This window comes from Rhipicephalus sanguineus, unplaced genomic scaffold (genome assembly GCF_013339695.2).
Source record: "Rhipicephalus sanguineus isolate Rsan-2018 unplaced genomic scaffold, BIME_Rsan_1.4 Seq497, whole genome shotgun sequence".
NCBI classification, from domain to species: Eukaryota; Metazoa; Arthropoda; class Arachnida; order Ixodida; family Ixodidae; genus Rhipicephalus; species Rhipicephalus sanguineus.
The window spans coordinates 130,947-151,227 of NW_023615375.1; the positions used below are offsets into that span (position 1 = coordinate 130,947).

A 20,281-nucleotide genomic window follows, 5' to 3' on the forward strand; every position below is an offset into this window, starting at 1 on the left:
AGATAGATAGATAGATAGATAGATAGATAGATAGATAGATAGATAGATAGATAGATAGATAGATAGATAGATAGATAGATAGAATGTGTCTAATTCCGGGAATGAGGGACAATTGCCCGCACCAGGATCTATTCCGGTGAACAGGTGCGCCGGCAAGGGTTGTTGCGCGGCTCCTGCAATCGGTGGCACAGCTTGAGGCGGCGCTGGGGCGAAGCCAGGTGGCCCGGGCTGATATTGTAGAGGTCCCAGTGGCTGAACTCCCGGTGCGCCCTGTGGCGCGGGCGCTGCATATGGGCCCTGTGGTGGGGCCGCGAATGGAGCTCGTGGTTGTAGACCTCCTGGAGCTCCGCCGGGATAAGCTTGCGGCACTGCACGAACGAAGTGCAAGTGTTATGTAGTGACCATCTGGGGTTTAACGTTCCAAAACCACGATATGATTATGAGAGACGGTGTAGTGGAGGGCTCCGGAAATTTCTAGCACCTGGGGATCTTTAACGTGCACTTAAATCTAAGTACACGGACCTCAAACATTTTTGCCTCCATCGAAAAAGCAGCAGCCGCGGCCGGGATTCAATCCCGCGACCTTCGGGGCAGCAGTCGAGTGCCATAACCACTAGACCACCGTGGCGGGGCGCCTGCTATGTAGTAATTGTATTGTTAAACTATACTGCACCAGAAGCTAAGTTCAACTGTTGTCCGCTTCCAAGGTCACGCAAAACAAAAATGTAAGATGGAACGGTACGTATCGTAGTACATCGACAGGTTCCCTTCTGCACACTGTCATAGAGTGTAGGGGCATGAATGTTTTCACGTCTGTGTCGTGATCCCTTGCGATGCGCGGCGACGCGCTGCCGACGATGCGACCATCGTTATCTTGTGCAGTGTTGTCGTTGTTGCCCCTCATCTAGTTTGCATCGTGTTTACGGTCCGTTTCTCGTCTAAACGCCGTTTTCGTACGTACCCTCGTTTCACGTGGACGCGCCGCGCCATTTTCTAGCACATAACCGAAAACCCCAGCATGGTCTGCCTAACGAGTATTCACCCGTCCAATGTTTCGCGTACCGCCAACAGCGATCGCAATATCTGCAGATCTTCTATATACTGTATTTCCTTCCACCGGTGCCAGTGAAGACGGTTCATGTGTAAAGCTGCAGAACAGTAATTACCAACGCGAAATTATACGTCCTTATTAATAACGTCAGATTGGCATCAGTACTTTCTCACTGCATCATCTAACTAGTTTTTTCTGTTCTCATTTTCTTTTATAGACGTTTTAGGTTAGTGTGACAGGAAGCGGGAAATAAAGTAGGTACTGGCTCACGTTTGAGAAGTACGACGATAGGATGCGGCGGGAAATGGAAACTCCATTCGCGATGCGACGCTGGCTTTGGCATCTCAAAACGCAAGTGTTGTATTCTGAGCGCATCACTGGCGAGAAAGGAGATGCACAGCCGTACTCGCTGGCGGTGAACTGCTGAAGGCCCGCCTCTGCCCGACTAATCTTTATTCCGTATCAATCACTTGGTCTAGATAACGTCACCAATAAGTCGTACATATGTAGCATCATTGAATCAAGTGCTACTCAAAAATACTGCAGTGAACAGCCGAGTTCTGCGCACTGACCCAGGCGTTCATTAACTCGATGGGAAAGTGTCCGACGGGACTTTCGAAGCTATTTTAGTTTATTTGCATTGAGGATGCAAGCATTCCCAGGAACAGGGTTGCCACTGACTTTCGAGTAAATGTCGCCAAACGACAAGCAAAAAGTCGCCAAATGTCGCCATTGTTTTTTAGATTTCGCCAAAAACGTCGCCACTCTATGTGCGGCATACCTAGTAATAAAATTTCTACTCACGTATACCCCGTAGATACAGTACCATCCAAGACCCTGAATTATATTGACGTTTCTCAATGCCAGTCGTATCGCCCGCTTCACCAGGGAGTGCATGGTGTGCGTCCGACTAGCCGCAAGATGTGCGTGGTGGCGCAAGGGTGAATGAATGAAACGCTTATGATATCCTTCCATCCCTGTCGGCTCGTTTCAAAGGTAAAAGTGTGGTAAATTAACCTGGGGCGCAAATTGGGAAAGCGTTGTTTGTAGACAGCTTTACGTACCCTTATATGAATTGAAAGGGTTAAAAGGTTTATTGAAGGTAACACGACAGAATTCTTATAGGAACCGATCATTAGTGAGTCTTACACCTTTTCAGTGTGAACTAATAAGACACCGGACGACACCGACCTTTCTTATAGTCACTTATATCTACACGCGTCAATCCGATGCGTTATTAATGAACAGGTAGACAATCTAAAATGTTATATAGCAATTGTTTTCGTCGCACGCGCTCACCGAGAACAGTGGAAAATGCCTCAATAAATATTTTTATTGCACAAATAGCCGCGTATCCGCCTCTCTTCGCTTTTCCAAAACTGTCTTTACGAGCTGAATTGTGGGTACTGCAACAGTGAATAAGTCGCCAAGCTATTCAGAACAGTTGGAGCTTTGGCGGAACAAATGGTCGAAACACGCGGCCCACCCCGTCTAGCCCCTTCAGAAACGAAACTTTCTAGAGAAGCCTAAAGCACCTAAAGCCATTAACTTATAGTCAAACACTGCCCCTCGCGGTTTGCAAGGCAGTCCGCTGACCTACATTTCGCTAGAATGTCGCTGGGGCACGTTCAAGTAACTCCTGCATCTAGATGAATTGGAGATAAGCACGAGTTACAGGACGGACATACCGATTGGCTCGTGATGTGCACATTCTACTCGTGGGTCTAAAACCAAGAAAAATACAGAGAATGTTGCCGCTCATTCGTTGGGAAGACACTGAGCTTAGGACGCATAACGCAGGGGAGACCTAAGCCGAACATCGCTAAAAATTCGCCATGTCGCCATTCATAATTTTAGGTCGCCACGGGCCCCTCAAATTCGCCAATTTGGCGAAAAGTAGCCACCATTGGCAACCCTGCCCAGGAATGTGCCCGATTTTTTAAAGCGAAGCTGTCTTAGCGTACCCTGAGCCGTCGTCGTCGTCGTCGTAGTAATAGCAGTAGTAGTAGTAATTATTATTATTATTATTATTACTAGTAGTAGTAGTAGTAGTAGTAGTAGGCATCACGCAGGTCACGTGACCAGGAGGGGCAGTGCATAAAGTAACATATAAACTTAATTGATGCTAAGTGATGATGATGGCACTACCTGCGTTCCTGTGTGGCAGTGATTAATACGCGTTTTGGGCGAGTGGAATGGGCCACGGCCACATTGGAACGCTACCGCAGCGTTCCAGCGCAGCGGTGGATGGGCATATCGTCGCGCGGGATTCGCATGGCTAAACCTGAAGGACAAAGCAACAACAATGAAATCCTCAGTCAAAACTTTGCCGAAACTTAGTAGCAAAGTGTAATGCCCGATGAAAGGGCGACCGGAGGTTTTGGCTGCGTGTAACCAGCCTATTTTTCTTTTTGCGTTCTATGTTCTCGAAGGAAACAGGATAGAGCGCTTCTTCTCACAACTTCTTTCTTTTTCCCGAACCCTCGCATCTTATAGATGCAGGTGATCATTAATGCTGGTGTTATAAGTGACCTTTCACAGATCGCTTACCTCCTCGGGATCCCGGAAAACCGACGGGTTGGCTGCACCTGGATAGGCGGATCCGGGGCAATCTGGTACGCCGACGCAGCTGGTTGCTGTGGCTGAAACCGCGGCTGCTGTGGCTGGAACTGCTGCGTGCGGTTGCTGGAACTGCTGCTGCGGTGGTTGCTGGAACTGCTGCTGTGGTTGAAACTGTTGTTGCTGCTGAAACTGCTGTTGTTGGAACTGCTGCTGTTGAGGTGCAAGGAATGTCTGTGGACCTCCTAACTGATGTCCCGGAACAGCGGCGCCAGGAAGCTGTTGCGCGCCCACAGGCAATGTGCCGTACCCGGGTGCAAACTGTGCCGGCGCAGCTGTGGGTGCCTGTTGCCCGCAGCACGCCCTGCTGCTGGAAGGAGCCAGGTTGTCCGGTGGGCGGGAATCGATTGCCGAACATGGTCGCATGCAGCCACTAAGAACTTTGCCTGACGTGGAGCTGCTGGTTATGACGATCTTGTTCTTGCTCTTGTTCACCTAAACTGTGGCTCACACCCACTGTGGGGAATTGGCCTAGAACTGAATAATTTTTGAAAAGTTATAGGGAGGTTATTGAATAGAAACATTACAAATTGTCCAGGAAATTTTGGGTGCTTGAACAAAGTATAAAAACAAAGTTTTTTATTAGTAATAGATGCTAAAATAAATCAGCATTGACTCGAAGGAGCGCTGTTGTGTTGTTATAGTGGTTATAGTTCGTGATGACGCCAATGTCGTTGTCTTCTTCTTATCTTAAGTATGGGTGATGGGTGATATTCAACACAGGGCTTGCCAAAATGGCTAGAATCCCTGTGTGCTTACAACGTTACTATTCCTACTACATTCAAACAGCATTCGGTTTAGATTACAAATTATAAATAAGGGATTATTTAAACATGATATAATTTTGCATGACATTTTCGGACCATATATTAAACTCTTCAATGGTGAAGAACCTCACTGTGGCAGTACCCCAGAGTATAAGCCAAAAACAAAAGCATAAACTGTTCTGTTAATCCAGGCCTAGATTTCGAAGAGGTGTTTAAAGAAATCTTTTCTTGGAACACTGAAAGGGCCGCAAGATAGGCAGAAGGGTGAATATTTACCCCTGATTACAAAAAGAGCAGAGAGTGAGAAACAGTTTCAGGAGAATTATGGTGCGTATTCATAGGAAGCACATCGCGATGTATATTCAGTGAATCAAATTCCGTTCGGCGTTGCGGACGACCACAGTCCTCAAATGGCAGAGCTGAACGGCGAGAGGTAGCACAGTAAAATTAATGCTTGAATCGGGTGATAATATTAATGATGATGATGGCCTACATTACTGACTCACACCATCCCGGTGGAACTGGCCAAGAAACGAATAAATTTCGACAAAAAAAATGGACGCATATGAACTGTGCGGCTATAGATTTTTAGAATAATGAATAATGGTACTTTATGAATTCGAGTTAAAAACCACCCTGATTCAATTAAATATTTTGCAACAGCAGAGCAGACATCCCTGTGACAATGGCCCAATGAGGAGGCTCCCGAGAGACAGGATATTTGAAGTAGTAAGATCCAATTAATTCTATTACATTGGATTTTACTACATCAAATATCCTGTCTCTCGGGAGCCTCCTCATTTCTATTACAGCCCCGCCACGGTGGTCTAGTGGTTATGGCGCTCGGCTGCTGACCCGAAGGTCGCGGGATCGAATCCCGGCCGCGGCGGCTGCATTTTCGATGGAGGCTAAAATGCTTGTGGCCCGTGTATTAGATTTATGTGGTCCAAATTTCCGGAGCCCTCCACTACGGCGTCTCTCATAATCATCTCGTGGTTTTGGGACGTTAAACCCCAGATATATTATTATTATCATTTCATTACATTATTCTTTGAGAGTGTCTTTCCGAGTAAAACGACAGCGAATGCATTATAAAAATAGTGTTCGATTTATTCGTCGTTAACACAAAATGAACGCTCGTGAGAAGTAGCCAGACCAGCACTGTGAATAGAGAGTTTCATTTTAGTGCGCGACAGCGTAATTTTGCAAACCTAAATTCCTCTTCTCCTGTAGATCAGGAATTTCTGCGCCAAGGGAATAAGAGCTATCGGTATTCGTTTAGATGATTAATTAAGCTGTTGCAAAATCTTGATTTATTGCTCGCCTTCTGAATCTATTAGCAGTTATGAGACTTGACAGCAGAACAATCGAGGAGGATAGACCACTAAGAGCAGCTTTCGCCAAGCTGTCCACCATTTCAATTATTTTGATTCCTTTGTAGCCAAGCAACCAGATTAATTTTATTAGTGTTAATTAAGTGAAAGGTAATAAAAGAATGAAAAGAACGCGGTACATGAGAAACGCTGTTTGCATAGAGGTGCTGAGCACAAAGAAAAGTAGCCTGTTACAATGACACTCTAGACGATGGCGCGCGGGCTGACATGATCATCTACAAAAATAAATCAAATATTCGAGAAATCGCGACCATTCATATCGTCTTTTGGGCCGTTAAACCTCAGATATCATTATTAATATTTATTTCAGAAACCATGACCTTTTGAAAGCGCATTTAAACGCACACTTAAACGCGAGAAAGTAAGATTAAAGAGTAACAGTGATTCACTTGCAGACATAACAGCACACTTTCCACGTGATTAAATTGTAGTAAGATATTAAAAAGTACTGCGCCGCCGTTGCCCCGGGTGAGGATCGAACTCACGACCTCCAGATTATGAGACCGACGCGCTGCCTACTGCGCTACCGAGGCGGACAGGAAGCATTGGCAAACACTCCCCGGCGTGCTTAGTTCCCATAAGTAAAGGTCGAAAAAGTAAGAGTAAACAGTAACAGCGATTCATCTGCAGACTAACAGCACACTTTCCACATGATTAAACTGTAGTAAGATATTAAAAAGTACTGCGCCGCCGTTGCCCCGGGTGAGGATCGAACTCCGACTTCAGATTATGAGACTGACGCGCTGCCTACTGCGCTACCGAGGCGGACAGGAAGCATTGGCAAACACTCCCGGCGTGCTTAGTTCCCATAAGTAAAGGTAAAAAAAGAAAGTAAGAGTAAAGAGTAGCAGCGATTCATTTGCAGACATAACAGAACCACTTTCCACATGATCAACTGTATTAAGATAATAAAGAGTAACTGCGCCGCCGTTGCCCCGGGTGAGGATCGAACTCACGACCTTCAGATTATGAGACTGGCGCGCTGCCTACTGCGCTACCGAGGCTTTTTTTTTTTTTCGTTATCGCCAAGTTGCAATACAAAACCATGATACAAATCATAAAACAAACATTAACCAATCTTGGCCAATGCTTGACATTAAAAAGGTTTATGGCATATCAAACTGTCCAAGAGATACCACACTGGTTTGTCCGTCTTGTGTTTAAGGCTTTCACGAATATAAACAATGCTCTCATTGAAGTACTCTCTCGGTGACAGTATACAGATGTCTTCATGGCGCACTGCCATACGAGTCTTCCAAATGCTGTGTAGCATCATCACCATGATGATGCTACACAGCATCACCGTCCTGATGTTAATGCTGTGAGTCAACATTTTGTTAACTACAATTTGCGTCGATGCGTTACGGTAGCACATCTTTACCCCTTCCAATAAGATGGAACCTACATTGGCGTGTTCCATGACAAGGAGAAAATTTCATGCGACGCCTTATCGAAAGCCTTCTCCAAGTCTAGTTGTATCATCGCAACTTTTTCCGAGAAGGCATCGCAGCACTCAAGGATCGTCCTTGCAAAGTGAATATTTCTTTTTATAGATCTCCCCTTATCCCACACGTTTGGCGTGGACCTACTAAATGTCTTACTACATTTTTCAGCCTACTTGCCAGTATACTTCGCATATATCTTGTAGTCTGTGTTGGTCAAGCTAACTGATCGATACTGTCGCACTGATAGCAGTTTTTCAGGATCACTCGATTTTGAGAGTAACACTGCAAGGCTTCGTCGAAAAGGTGGAGGAGTACTTGCTTATCATACGCGTCCGTTATTACTTCATGTATGATACCGGCTAGCTCTTCCTTAAACGTCTTATAGAAACTTGCACCTAAACCATCTGGTCCTAGTGATTTACCATTGCTCAATTTTTGATGGCTTTTTGTATTTCCGCGACCGTTATAGGGGCCTCCAAGTTTTCTCTCTCGCTATCATCGAGCTTAGGCATTTTCTGAAGAAAAAGTTCATCGAATCCTTCTGAAAAGCACATTTGCTGCCCCAACATTCCCTCATAATGGTTTTCAAAAGCTCGTAGGATTATTTCTTTTTCCCAGATTACGTTATTCTGGTACGTTATCACATTTATCTCATTTCTTGCAGCATAGCCCTCTTCGTTGGTTCTTCGCTGCACCAAAGCTTTTCTGCGCGTGTGCGGATAATGGCACCATTTCAACCTTTTTTAGGGGCGTAGCTCCTCTTAGTCTAACCTTGTCCCGCGTCAGGCGTAACCGGCAGTATCTCCCGAACAGTGTAATAGATGGCGCTGTCTCATAGAAGTACATACAAACTGCAGTTGAGTGATGATATTCTAGATGGCGCTGTACACAATCTGTGTCGTCATCACCATTTCTCGTCTCATTTCTAGATGGCGTTGGTCCAATAGAAGTGTGTGCAATAGTGCACTTGTGTGAATCGCCACTATATGACGGTGAAAGTGCCGCTACTCTCCGATTGGCTGCTGCGCGGCTGTGCCTGGGTGCGCGGGGAACGAGTGCCTCTCTCAGTCTCTTGGATCGTCGCCGTACGTGTCGGATCCTTGGTGGGCGAAGCGAGCGCGGCGCCTGGCGGATCCCGAACGGTGCGCGCCAATGACGCCGCGGCGCAACGTGCACTCCGAGCAGCGGACCCCGAAAGGCGAGCCCGAGAAGCGGCGGCGAAGCGAGCGCGGCGCCTGGCAAACGTTGATGGTGCTCGTGCGCGGGAAGCGGCGACCAAGCGGCGGCGTCAGCAGTCTCACATTCAAGAGCCGACGCGCGGTTCAAGCGGGAATCTCTCGCTCATTTGTTTGGCCGCAGTTGCGACGTGCGTGATCGACTTTGGTTCGATAATAGCATCACCGCGGTTTGTGGCATCAGGACGAGATCTTCACCGTACCTCACGTGTTTGCATGATGATTTTTCGGGCGAACTTCTCGGAGGATTAACGGTATCACCCATAACCTCCGGAGCTTCGCCCACCTCACCATCATTCACCTCGTGGATATGCTGCGATTTTTTCTTTGTACTTCTAACATTAAGCTTCCAGGAGCACTTCTCTCTTTGCTCAAGGAAATCTAGCTCAGCTTGTAGCTCCCTTTCTTTCCTTTTTTCTTTCTGTTTTATTACACACACATTATCTTTCAATAGCGTCTAAATGATTTGCCCCATAGGCGTGGCACAGGGGGGCAGGGGGGGCGGCCGCCCCCCCCCCTAATAACCTAAGAGGGGGGGCGCAAAATCTGCCCCATACATTGACTCCCTATAGTCCCTAAGAGGGGGGAGGCGCAAAATCTGTCTCGTCCATTGACTTACAAGGGGGGCGGGGGCGCTGCGATGAACCTTCGCCCCCCCCCCCCCTGATGGACAACCCTGCGCACGCCTATGGTTGCTTCTTAAAATATTCCCACACTTCGCAGCAACTGTTTTGGGCCTTTCTTGTTACGCCCTAAAACTATTCTTTACTTTGCTTACGAATACTTCATCCTCTAAAAGTTTATCATTAATTTGCACAGTGACCAATTAAACTTTGAGAGCTCTTCGGACCTATCAAAACGTGGACTGCACTGTGGTCACTGAATGACACATTTAATACGCAAGTCGCTACAGTGCGATATAATTGGGGTTGAAACAAATTCTGTCTAACTTCGCATGACTATCTCGCTGGTAGTTGTGAACTTTGGAATTTTTGTATTTGCAAATACATAACCAACATCTGTACTTTCATGCTCTTCTATCATTCTTACAAGAGCTCTTGCACTAGCATCATAAATCGTGGTGCACGTACACGATCCTCCACATTACACACACAGTTTTAAATCATCACCCATCATTATAATAAACCCTTCTGTTCTCAATTAGCCATCCAAAATATCAAGAAAGCTCGTCCGGTCGCTTATTCCATACGGTGGTACAAACCGATAAACACGCCACTTCATTGCACAAAACAATAAATCGCACACCAATCATGCGTCCTTCTCATCCGTATACACACTTGCAATTGTTTCCCCAACGTTTCTCTAATCAGGAGTGCACAGGCGCCGGCTCTTCCGCTGCATGATACGCACACAAATAGCGCGACGTGAAAAGTTTTACCATTCTGTTTCGTTCCTTCCTCACTTTCTATCTTTGTCTCTTGCAATGCAATAATATCAAGATCTTTTCGTCAGAGGCGTCGTAGCTGATATTGCTTCCTTCGTCCTGACAGTCCCCTTACATTGATAGTAGGTAATCGCAGGCTTGTCTAATGCGAATCATTTTGTTGTGACGAAGAGCGGACGAGCTACACTCAAAGCCCGTCACTCAGCACGTGATCGAATATAACTTTTTACGGTCGAAAATGTAAAAGAATGAAAAAAGGAAAGGAAAAAGAAAAGAAAAAGTAAAAAGAAACAAAAGACCCTAATTTGGTGCTGTGTCAGTCGCTTTCCGGCTCGGTGCAAATTCGGGGTGGGCGGTCTCAAGGTCCTCCGACGATATGGCGTCTTTGGCATCGGTTCCTCGTGCTGGTATCCCCCGCACTTCCTTAGGGGTCTTCTTCAAGGGTTTCGTTTTAAACGCGCCCCACTTTGTGTCCATCGACGTCTCATCGGGTAGTCATCTTCAAATCCTCTCGAGCTCCTGTCTTCTTTTCATCGGTGTCGACTTTGGCGATCTTCGCAGGCAACTTCGGTGTTCTTTGTCCGCCGTCATGCACACCGTTTCCGGTGTTGTAGCTTGCGGCGCCATCATTGATCCGCTGGCGACTTCTTCGGCGTCTGCTTCATGCATTAAGTGTTCGCGGTTTACTTCATCACCTTTCGGAGGGCCAGCTACATTGGCGTAGGTTCGCACGCATTCGCTTTCTTCATGACCGAAACGTTTACACACCGCGCAACGGGGCACACGACAGTCTCTTCTTATATGTCCCGTTCGGTTGCATCGCAGGCATAACGGGGCTCGTCCGGGTGCGACCAGAAGCGACATGATGCCGCCGATGCATGGCTGGTGCAGTAAATCATCCACAGTCACGCCCGGCTTTAACTTCAGGCAAACAGTGCGCGATGAGCCCTTGTCTTGGATGCCTTGAATGCGCCAGCGTTCACGGGTAACTTCTTTCACTTTCCCATACGGGCTTAGTGCCGAGCAAACTTCCTCGTCGTGAATGTTGTGCAGAAGCCAGTTAGAACTTAAGACGAACGTCCTGGCTCCACGGGTCCACGACGAGGCATCTTCGGTCCTTCGCCTTCAAGTGACCTTGGCACAGTACCTTTTTCACTGCTTCAGCACTTGAAAAAGTCACCGCCCACACGGTTCATCTGGAACGCTCCGAGGGCCACAAACTCGGTCAGCAATCCCTGACGGGCCAACGTGTCACGAAAATCTTCGGCCCGGTATAGCCTGGCTCTTATGTCCCCGTGCAGAAAAACAGTATTTAAACGCACGGACCTGTAGGCAATTGCGGTAGAACCACCTGGTAATCCTTAGAGCTGCTGCTTTCCATCCCGTTTCCGCGGCTCAAAGCTGCTGTCACCGCCCCTACGGAGCACATGAAAACACGTCCTATCGCTAGCGCGGCCGGAAGTGGCATTCCTGCGCTACCGAGGCGGACAGGAAGCATATATAGGGAAACACACCCGGCATCCTTAGTTCCAATGAAGTAAAGGTCTAAAAGTAAGATTACAGGTGAGAGTGATTCATATGCACACATAACCAGGGTGTCGGAACGAAATTTTTCGTTTCGGTTTTAGTTTCGTTCCACCGCAAAAAGTTCCGTTTCGTTTCTTTCCGGAACGAAAAAAAAGATGTTCCGTAACGGTTCGTAACGGTTTTCTTTATGGAAAAATTTGAAGTTAAGGTCATAACGAACATTGGATTTGTGATGTAGTTACTTGCCCTGGTCTTAGGAAAGCGGGACAAGGGTAAAATACGTTCTTCAGAGGAGCGGGAGTTACTGTACCACGAATTTCTACCAACTAGCACAAACCAGTATTAATTTCAAAGTCATAGTATTTATTTTCTCAAAAGACAAATACGAATTTTTTAGTGGGCTCAATGCTTGTGTCAAGGGAGTGAGCACGATCTCAGAAGCAGCACGTCATTGAGTGTACTCTCTGATGTGAGAACCACTGTTCTGATAAAGAGATCGCCAGGCCTGCGCGACACACGCAGCACAGTCACAACGAAAGCTGAAAGAGCGGACTTCGTAGAGCCCGCTGGAGAGTCTCTTGGGGCAATAACACAAGACATGCAAGGTACCCACTACGCCATAAATCATCCCAATTCTTCTGAAGTAGAGAAGTTCCCACTATGCCATTTTTCGTCATTCTTCGGAGTCTCGTGGTACACGCTACCATCTGTAAGGCATTATGTGCACTTTGCGCTGTGACTGATGGTGATGAAGAATTATGGCTGAGCACTTTGCAGTAGGTGGGAAGCAGTGTGGCAGAATGGGCGCCTCCATTCCATTTCAATATTAGAACTTGCCGCAATTCCATTCCTTCAATTCCTCGGAATGAAAAAACTTAGCCCATTCGCATCCGGGTATGGCCGGGCAGTTCAATTCCATCAATATTATTCCTCCACGTAAGAAAGGCATCTTGATAGTTTTATTGAGTTAACAATGAACGCCCTATATAGCTGATGTCATTAGATGCATTAAGAACTGCAAGAGTACGCAAAAACAGGTTACCAAAGTCGAGGGATAGAAGCTAGGTTACATATCTCGTGCGTACAACCCCCTACTAATTCCCATAGGGGCAGTTCTCCCGCTACCTATAGTATTTGCATGGTCAGCATGTTTGAACGAATGGTGGTGTTTTAATATTGTTTATGCTTAAATGTTAATGCTAAAATGACGACGTAGCCTATTTTTTGCTGACAAAAGTAGTATTCAAGAAGACTAAGCAGTTTTGCCACGCGTCTGGAGCGGTTGTGAATATGGACAAAAATAAGATTTGGTTAATGAGGAAGGAATAAGACCCTCTAGATCCATGGTAATTAGTTGGAACAGTGCACCGCTCGGGAACCTTGTGCCTTTGTATCGAATACGGAACACTGGGCCGCACTGCTCGTCAGCACTCACGCTTGTCAAGCGCTCCTCGCAAGCACAGAAGCACTAGCGTGGCACTGTGGTGGAAGACCCGACTGCCACGCAGAGGGCGCGGGTTGAAATGCCATCCGATCCTAGAAATTTGTTTCTCATTTATTTCTTTTATATCACGCGATAGCGGTCACGGACACCGGCGGCGGTGGACAACTATGGCGCAAAATCAGCCGTTGTGATCTCATGACAGCTTTCGCTGTAACAAACTTCAGCGCCGACAATGCCCTCTCTACGCTGGCCTGCGTGACAGCGCGCAAAAATCCACTTGCGTTAATATAAACATCTCTGGTTGCCACTGTTTCGTTTTTCGCACAATTCAACATATCTTTGCTTTGGAATTCCTGCCTGAGGTACGCGTTAATACCGTACCCTGAGATATGCTCACATTGCACGAGCTCAGTTGCTCCGGATTGCGAAGTTTCTCGTGAACCGAAAAACGATTGGAAAAATTTCGTTTTCACTCCGGAACGAAATAATCGATAAAGTTTCGGTTACGTTTCGTTCCAGTCCAAAATATCGTTTTTTTTCGTTTTTCGTTTTCGGTTTTCGTTCCGTTCCGACACCCTGCACATAACAGCACACTTTCCATGTCATTAAAATGTACTAAGAGAATAAAAAGTACTGCGCTGCCTTTGCCCGGGGGAGGATCGAACTAACGACCTTCAGATTATGAGACTGACGCGCTGCCTACTGCGCTACCGAGGCGGACAGGAAGCATAAGGAAACACACCCGGCATTCTTAGCTCCAATGAGGTAAATGTCTAAAAGTAAGATTACAGGGTGAGAGTGATTCATATGGACACACAACAGCACACTTTTCATGTCATTAAAATGTACTAAGAGAATAAAAAGTACTGCGCCGCCTTTGCCTCGGGTGAGGATCGAACTCACGACCTTCAGATTATGAGACTGACGCGCTGCCTACTGCGCACCGAGGCGGACAGGAAGCATAAGGAAACACACCCGGCATTCTTAGCTCCAATGAGGTAAATGTCTAAAAGTAAGGTTACAGGGCGAGAGTGATTCATATGGAGACACAACAGCACACTTTCCATGTCATTAAAATGTACTAAGGAATAAAAAGTACTGCGCCGCCTTTGCCTCGGGTGAGGATCGAACTCACGACCTTCAGATTATGAGACTGACGCGCTGCCTACTGCGCTACCGAGGCGGACAGGAGCATAAGGAAACCACCCGGCATTCTTAGCTCCAATGAGGTAAATGTCTAAAAGTAGATTACAGGTGAGAGTGATTCATATGGACACACAACAGCACACTTTCCATGTCATTAAAATGTACTAAGAGAATAAAAAGTACTGCGCCGCCTTTGCCTCGGGTGAGGATCGAACTCACGACCTTCAGATTATGAGACTGACGCGCTGCCTACTGCGCTACCGAGGCGGACAGGAAGCATAAGGAAACACACCCGGCATTCTTAGCTCCAATGAGGTAAATGTCTAAAAGTAAGGTTACAGGGCGAGAGTGATTCATATGGACACAACAGCACACTTTCCATGTCATTAAAATGTACTAAGAGAATAAAAGTACTGCGCCGCCTTTGCCTCGGGTGAGGATCGAACTCACGACCTTCAGATTATGAGACTGACGCGCTGCCTACTGCGCTACCGAGGCTTTTTTTTTTTATTACTTTTTACAACCACAACCAAAATGATCACATACAGAACATATACATTTTATAAAAACACTGGCTTAGCTTAGCCAGCGCGTATGCTTTAAAAGGGCTTCACAGAAGCCAATTGATCAAGTACAGGTAGCCACTCTGGAGGTTCAGGCTGTGCATTGAACAAGTCTCGTGTGTACAGCATACTCTCAACAAAATAGTCCCTTGCTGAGTGAGCCTCTATATGAACATGTCGGATATCCATTCTTGTCTTCCATACGCTATGCATGCAAAGCAACATTAGCATGTCACTCGGCACTTCCCCTGTACCTGCACATGGAAGAAAGCGAATTCCGAATGCGCTAATAGGTAATTCTTTTTTTAGTGTCCGTTGTAGCACATCCCACAAGAATACAGCATCGTGGCAATCGAGGAAAATATGCTCTATCGTTTCTGGTTTCCCGCATATTAAACAGTTCACTGACCAGGGTACAAAGAGCCCTTTACTTTGTAACCATGGCAACACAGGGAGAGTGCCGGTATGCACCTGAAAAAAGAAGGTTTTGACTGAGGGTCTAACCGGCATTCTTTTAACACGCTTTAACACATCGCGCTCAGGACCCAGCCTGTACGGAGCTCGATATAATGGTACTGGCAAAAACACATCCCGAAGATCACGATACAGTTTCTTTTTGGTGACATCAGACAAGTATTCATAAGAAAATCTTTCCTTGAGCAGGCGTGTAGACGAAACAACTTCACGCAAATAAGGACTCAGCGGTCCAGCTTCAAAAGAAAAGGACGACACAACAAAATCGGGTAAGGGATTCTGCAATCGCGCTTGGATCACAGTTCTCAAAAAATTATCAGTTCGATCACGAACAAAAACGAATCTGCTCACCAGCTGTTTAAGGAACAGATGCAATAGCCCTAGGCCACCATTTTTCACCTTATGAAATAAATTGCACCGGCTCGTGCGCTCCCACTGCGATCCCCATATATAGGTCGCGAATACTCGGTGTATTTTCTGAACCGAAGTTCGGGTCATGGTTAACACTTGCAGAACATAAAAAACTTTGGCAATCAAAAATACATTGCAAACAGACGCTCTTGCAAACATCGATAAATTGCGGCCACCCCACTTGTCGGTACAATTTTTGATGCGTTTATTTTCCTCAGACCAGTACTCAGTAGCATTCCGGTAATGGTCTAAAGGAACGCCGAGGTACTTTCCCGGCGTGATTTTCCAATTCATATTACAATAAACCTCAGGTGTGCTCTGCCAATTGCCATGCCAAAAGCCAAGGCACTTTGGCCAACTGATTGCACTACCGGTCGTTGCGCAGAAATCTTTAGCTATTCTTACAACTTCTTGCACACTTTCTTTGTCAGTGCAGAACACGGCAATATCGTCAGCATAGGCTAATATTCTGGTTTCACTACTCAAAAAGGAATATCCTCTTACACTAGGGGTTGCAAGCATACGTAAACAAAATGGCTCCAAGTATAGCGCGAAAAGGAGAGGCGACAGAGCACATCCTTGTTTCACGCTCGAGCGCACTGGAATAGAAGCAGTTAATTCTTTATTGATTACTAACTTAGCCGTACACTCATGGTACACCATTTTAACACCTTCGGTAATAACAGATCCAACATTCACATGCTCCAACAATAAAAACAAAACTTCGTGTACAACTTTGTCAAACGCTTTATGCAGATCTAGCTGAATCATGGCCACGCGGTCATGCATTGCGTCACAGCATTCCAGGATACTTCTGGCTATGTGTATGTTCGTGAAGATGGTTCTGCCTTTAATACCACATGTCTGATGTGGGCCGACTAGGGACGTGATAACACTTGGAGCCGTGTAGCTAACACCTTCATGTATATTTTATAGTCGGTGTTGGTCAGACTAATGGGCCGATAAGACTCTACTGAACTTAACTTTGCAGGATCCTCAGTTTTGGGTATCAATACTACGTGAGCAGTCCTAAATGAGTGAGGTGCCTGTTTCTTCTCATAGCATTCTGTGATAACTCGATGTAATGCTACTGCCATTTCTGTCTTAAAATGTTTGTATATGGCAGCACCCAGGCCGTCCGGCCCCGGTGACTTGCCGTTACTTAGACCGTCTATAGCTGCTTCAATTTCCGCCACCGTAATTTCTGCTTCTATTAACTCCCTCTCAGAGTCTTCCAATCTTGGCATAAGGGCCAGAAAGTCCTCTTTGAAGCGCTTGGGGTCGTTAATTTTATTGCTCAGGAGTTCCGTGTAAAACTCAACAAAAGCAAGATTTATCTCTGCACGGTCACGTGTAGTGTGATTGCGATACCGTATTTCAGTTATCTCTTTGTTTGCTGCATGTTTCTTTTCTTCACTGAGCACTCGCTTAGTGGGCGTTTCGCCCATCCACAATCGTTCAGTGCGTGCTCTTATCATTGCTCCGCGCTACTTATCTTCGATAAATTCGAGCTTTGCTTTCACCTCCTTTATTTCTTTTTTGAACTTTCCCGGCGCTTCGTTTTCTACGCTTAACATGTAGTCCAGCTCACTTTGTAACTGCTTCTCTTGTTGCCTTTCCTTGTGACGTAATACACAGGCTCTTTCGATGGCAACCATCTTTACGTCACACTTAAACTGCTCCCACACAGACATGAAGTTGTTGGTTTCTAAACGAAGAGCATTTGTAAGACATTCTTTGGTTTTCGTGACAAATACTTCATCTTGCAGTAGCTTTTCATTAAATTTCCATAGAAACCAATTAAACGTCGCAGCCTTTCGTTTTTCGCCAATATTAACCGTGACCATACAATGATCACTAAACTAAGGTGCTGCGTTTCATAGGATGAGCATAGAGGTACCAACTTCGCCGACAAATATATTCTGTCTAACCTTGCATGCGACTGACCTTGAAAATGCGTGTACCGTACTTGGCCCTCTCGCGTCATTACGTAACCGACATCTTCCAGTTCTCTCTCGGTCACTATTGCGCTCAACAACTCTGCGCTTCTATCACGCACACTGATATTCGTCGTTTTATCTTCAGCTCTACAGACACAATTAAAGTCTCCTAGGAACACAACACTTCTTTCTGTTTTTAAAAACCCCTCAACCGCCTTAAAAAATTCTTCTCGTTCGTGCGCTCTGTTCGGTGCATAAATGCACACGGCACGCCAAGGCATTCCAGAAAAAATAAAATCACACACAACCAGCCTACCGCTATCGCAGGTGGACACATTTTCAACAACCGCGATGCTACTACGAATGAAAACGACGCAACCTCCTGACCGCCCCACAGCATGACAAACGCATACATTGTACCTAGGGCGAAAAACTTGAACCATTGCTCAGTTTGTTCTTCGCTTTCCATTTTAGTTTCTTGTACAGCCAAAAGGTCTACGTCGTTTTCCAAAAGAATGCGACTAATCTGGCATTGCCTCCTGCGTGAACACAGTCCCCTTGCATTCAACGTCGCAACGCGCATATTAGGTTTAAAGTTAGTCGCCATTTCGTGATGGTTGCTTGGCCGGGTGTCCTACTCACGTCGCAGCAGTGGGTACTTGTGCTCCTCTGGAACGTCTCCTCCGCTAAGGCGGAGGCGGCGTTGGGGTCTCCCCACGGTCAGGCGGCAGGTTTGGCCTTGGTTTCAAGGTAGGCCGCCGACCAGTCGCTGTCTTTTTTGGAGGTTCTCCGGTGCCTGACGAGCCCACGTTTCCTGTGCTGTCAGATGCCTCACGAGCCCGCTTTGAAGCGATGGCTCCTGCCGCGGTCATATCGATGTCCGTTGCACCCGGGCCGACCTCTCGCGCAGCTGACGATGACTCGCTCGCGGCCTTCGCGTCGTCGTCTCCTGCTTTTTTCTCTGCCTTCGTTCCTGGCGCAACAAGGGGCTTGTCGCTTTCACTGGTCCTTTCCTGTGCGGCTCCTGAAGAAGGTTCAAGGGGCTTTACAGGCATTTCCACATTGTCGTCCTCCCTGCTCGCTTCTTCGGCGTCCGCGGCGTCCATCAGGTGCTCAGAGACTTCATCCGTTCGGCTTGGCCCGGTAACGCTGGCGTATGACCGCACGCAGTGAGAGTCATCGTGGCCATAGCGACGACAAACCCCACAACGCGGCACGCGGCAGTCCCGTCGAATGTGCCCGATGCCCCGGCATCGGAGGCAGAGCGGTGCTCTGCCAGGAATGACGACGAGCGCCATGTCTTCCGCAACACGCAGTTGGTGTGGCAGGTCGTCCACAGTAACGCCCACATGCAGTTTCATTGTAACCGAGCGGGTAGTTGACCCTTTGTCACTGCAACCCTGGACCTTCCACTTGTCTCTGCTTATTTCGGTTACTTTTCCGAAAGGCGTCAAGGCAACTCGCACGTCTTCGTCCGGCACGCCATGAAGCAGCCAGTATAGCTTTAGCCGCACACCACGGTCACAGGGGTCAATCACCATACAGCGATGGTCCTTGACGTCGAATGACTCCGCCGCCAGCATCTTCTTTTTGCCTTCATCATCCTTGAACGTCACTGCCCACAGGTGATTCATTTGGTATGCCCCAAGGGCGACCACTTCCGGCAGCAGCGAAAGACGAGCAAGGCTGCCTCGGACATGCTCCACTCGATACGGTCTGGCTTTTAAATTGCCATGCAAAAAAACCGTGTGCAAAACAGAATCACCTGAAGGCAAATGAGGCAGAACAACCTGGAAATCTTCGCCTGGCTTTTCAGTACACCTGATACCGCGGCCCACACGAGCCGCTGAAACCGCCCCTACACGGGAGCACATGATGGCACGTCCGTTCACTGTCGTGGCCGGAAGTGGAATCCTCTGCGCTACCGAGGCGGACAGGAAGCATAAGGAAACACACCCGGCATTCTTAGCTCCAATGAGGTAAATGTCTAAAAGTAAGATTACAGGGCGAGAGTGATTCATATGGACACACAACAGCACACTTTCCATGTCATTAAAATGTACTAAGAGATAAAAAGTACTGCGCCGCCTTTGCCTCGGGTGAGGATCGAACTCACAACCTTCAGATTATGAGACTGACGCGCTGCCTACTGCGCTACCGAGGCGGACAGGAAGCATAAGGAAACACACCCGGCATTCTTAGCTCCAATGAGGTAAATGTCTAAAAGTAAGGTTACAGGGTGAGAGTGATTCATATGGACACACACAGCACACTTTCCATGTCATTAAAATGTACTAAGAGAATAAAAAGTACTGCGCCGCCTTTGCCTCGGGTGAGGATCGAACTCACGACCTTCAGATTATGAGACTGACGCGCTGCCTACTGCGCTACCGAGGCGGACAGGAAGCATAAGGAAACACACCCGGCATTCTTAGCTCCAGTGAGGTAAAGTCTAAAAGTAAGATTACAGGGTGAGAGTGATTCATATGGACACACAACAGCACACTTTCCATGTCATTAAAATGTACTAAGAGAATAAAAGTACTGCGCCGCCTTTGCCTCGGGTGAGGATCGAACTCACGACCTTCAGATTATGAGACTGACGCGCTGCCTACTGCGCTACCGAGGCGGACAGGAAGCACAGGGAAACACACCCGGCATTCTTAGCTCCAATGAGGTAAATGTCTAAAAGTAAGGTTACAGGGCGAGAGTGATTCATATGGACACACAACAGCACACTTTCCATGTCATTAAAATGTACTAAGAGAATAAAAAGTACTGCGCCGCCTTTGCTCGGGTGAGGATCGAACTCACGACCTTCAGATTATGAGACCGACGCGCTGCCTACTGCGCTACCGAG

General features: G+C 47.0%; 1 protein-coding gene and 9 non-coding genes across 10 annotated transcripts; all 10 read right to left on the bottom strand.

The window, feature by feature from the left end:
* Positions 1 to 6,291: 6,291 nt before the first annotated feature.
* Positions 6,292 to 6,364, bottom strand: Trnam-cau (transfer RNA methionine (anticodon CAU)). The gene has a single exon. It is a non-coding gene; the product is annotated as a tRNA-Met (tRNA).
* Positions 6,365 to 6,762: 398 nt separating this feature from the next.
* Positions 6,763 to 6,835, bottom strand: Trnam-cau (transfer RNA methionine (anticodon CAU)). Its single transcript has one exon. It is a non-coding gene; the product is annotated as a tRNA-Met (tRNA).
* Positions 6,836 to 13,765: 6,930 nt separating this feature from the next.
* On the bottom strand, positions 13,766 to 13,837 carry Trnam-cau (transfer RNA methionine (anticodon CAU)). The gene has a single exon. It is a non-coding gene; the product is annotated as a tRNA-Met (tRNA).
* A 160-nt stretch (positions 13,838 to 13,997) lies between these two features.
* Positions 13,998 to 14,070, bottom strand: Trnam-cau (transfer RNA methionine (anticodon CAU)). Its single transcript has one exon. It is a non-coding gene; the product is annotated as a tRNA-Met (tRNA).
* A 157-nt stretch (positions 14,071 to 14,227) lies between these two features.
* On the bottom strand, positions 14,228 to 14,300 carry Trnam-cau (transfer RNA methionine (anticodon CAU)). Its single transcript has one exon. It is a non-coding gene; the product is annotated as a tRNA-Met (tRNA).
* Positions 14,301 to 14,458: 158 nt separating this feature from the next.
* Trnam-cau (transfer RNA methionine (anticodon CAU)) lies at positions 14,459 to 14,531 on the bottom strand. The gene has a single exon. It is a non-coding gene; the product is annotated as a tRNA-Met (tRNA).
* Positions 14,532 to 18,107: 3,576 nt separating this feature from the next.
* LOC119377585 (uncharacterized) lies at positions 18,108 to 19,305 on the bottom strand. The gene has a single exon (XM_037646981.2). The coding sequence runs from the start codon at positions 19,293 to 19,295 to the stop codon at positions 18,108 to 18,110; it is 1,188 nt and encodes a 395-aa protein (XP_037502909.1). The 5' UTR covers positions 19,296 to 19,305.
* A 207-nt stretch (positions 19,306 to 19,512) lies between these two features.
* Trnam-cau (transfer RNA methionine (anticodon CAU)) lies at positions 19,513 to 19,585 on the bottom strand. The gene has a single exon. It is a non-coding gene; the product is annotated as a tRNA-Met (tRNA).
* A 160-nt stretch (positions 19,586 to 19,745) lies between these two features.
* Trnam-cau (transfer RNA methionine (anticodon CAU)) lies at positions 19,746 to 19,818 on the bottom strand. The gene has a single exon. It is a non-coding gene; the product is annotated as a tRNA-Met (tRNA).
* Positions 19,819 to 19,977: 159 nt separating this feature from the next.
* Trnam-cau (transfer RNA methionine (anticodon CAU)) lies at positions 19,978 to 20,050 on the bottom strand. The gene has a single exon. It is a non-coding gene; the product is annotated as a tRNA-Met (tRNA).
* Positions 20,051 to 20,281: the final 231 nt, after the last annotated feature.

Excerpts from the sequence above, each read along its gene's own strand:
- LOC119377585 (XM_037646981.2), bottom strand. The coding sequence starts at position 19,295 with ATGTGCTCCCGTGTAGGGGCGGTTTCAGCGGCTCGTGTGGGCCGCGGT.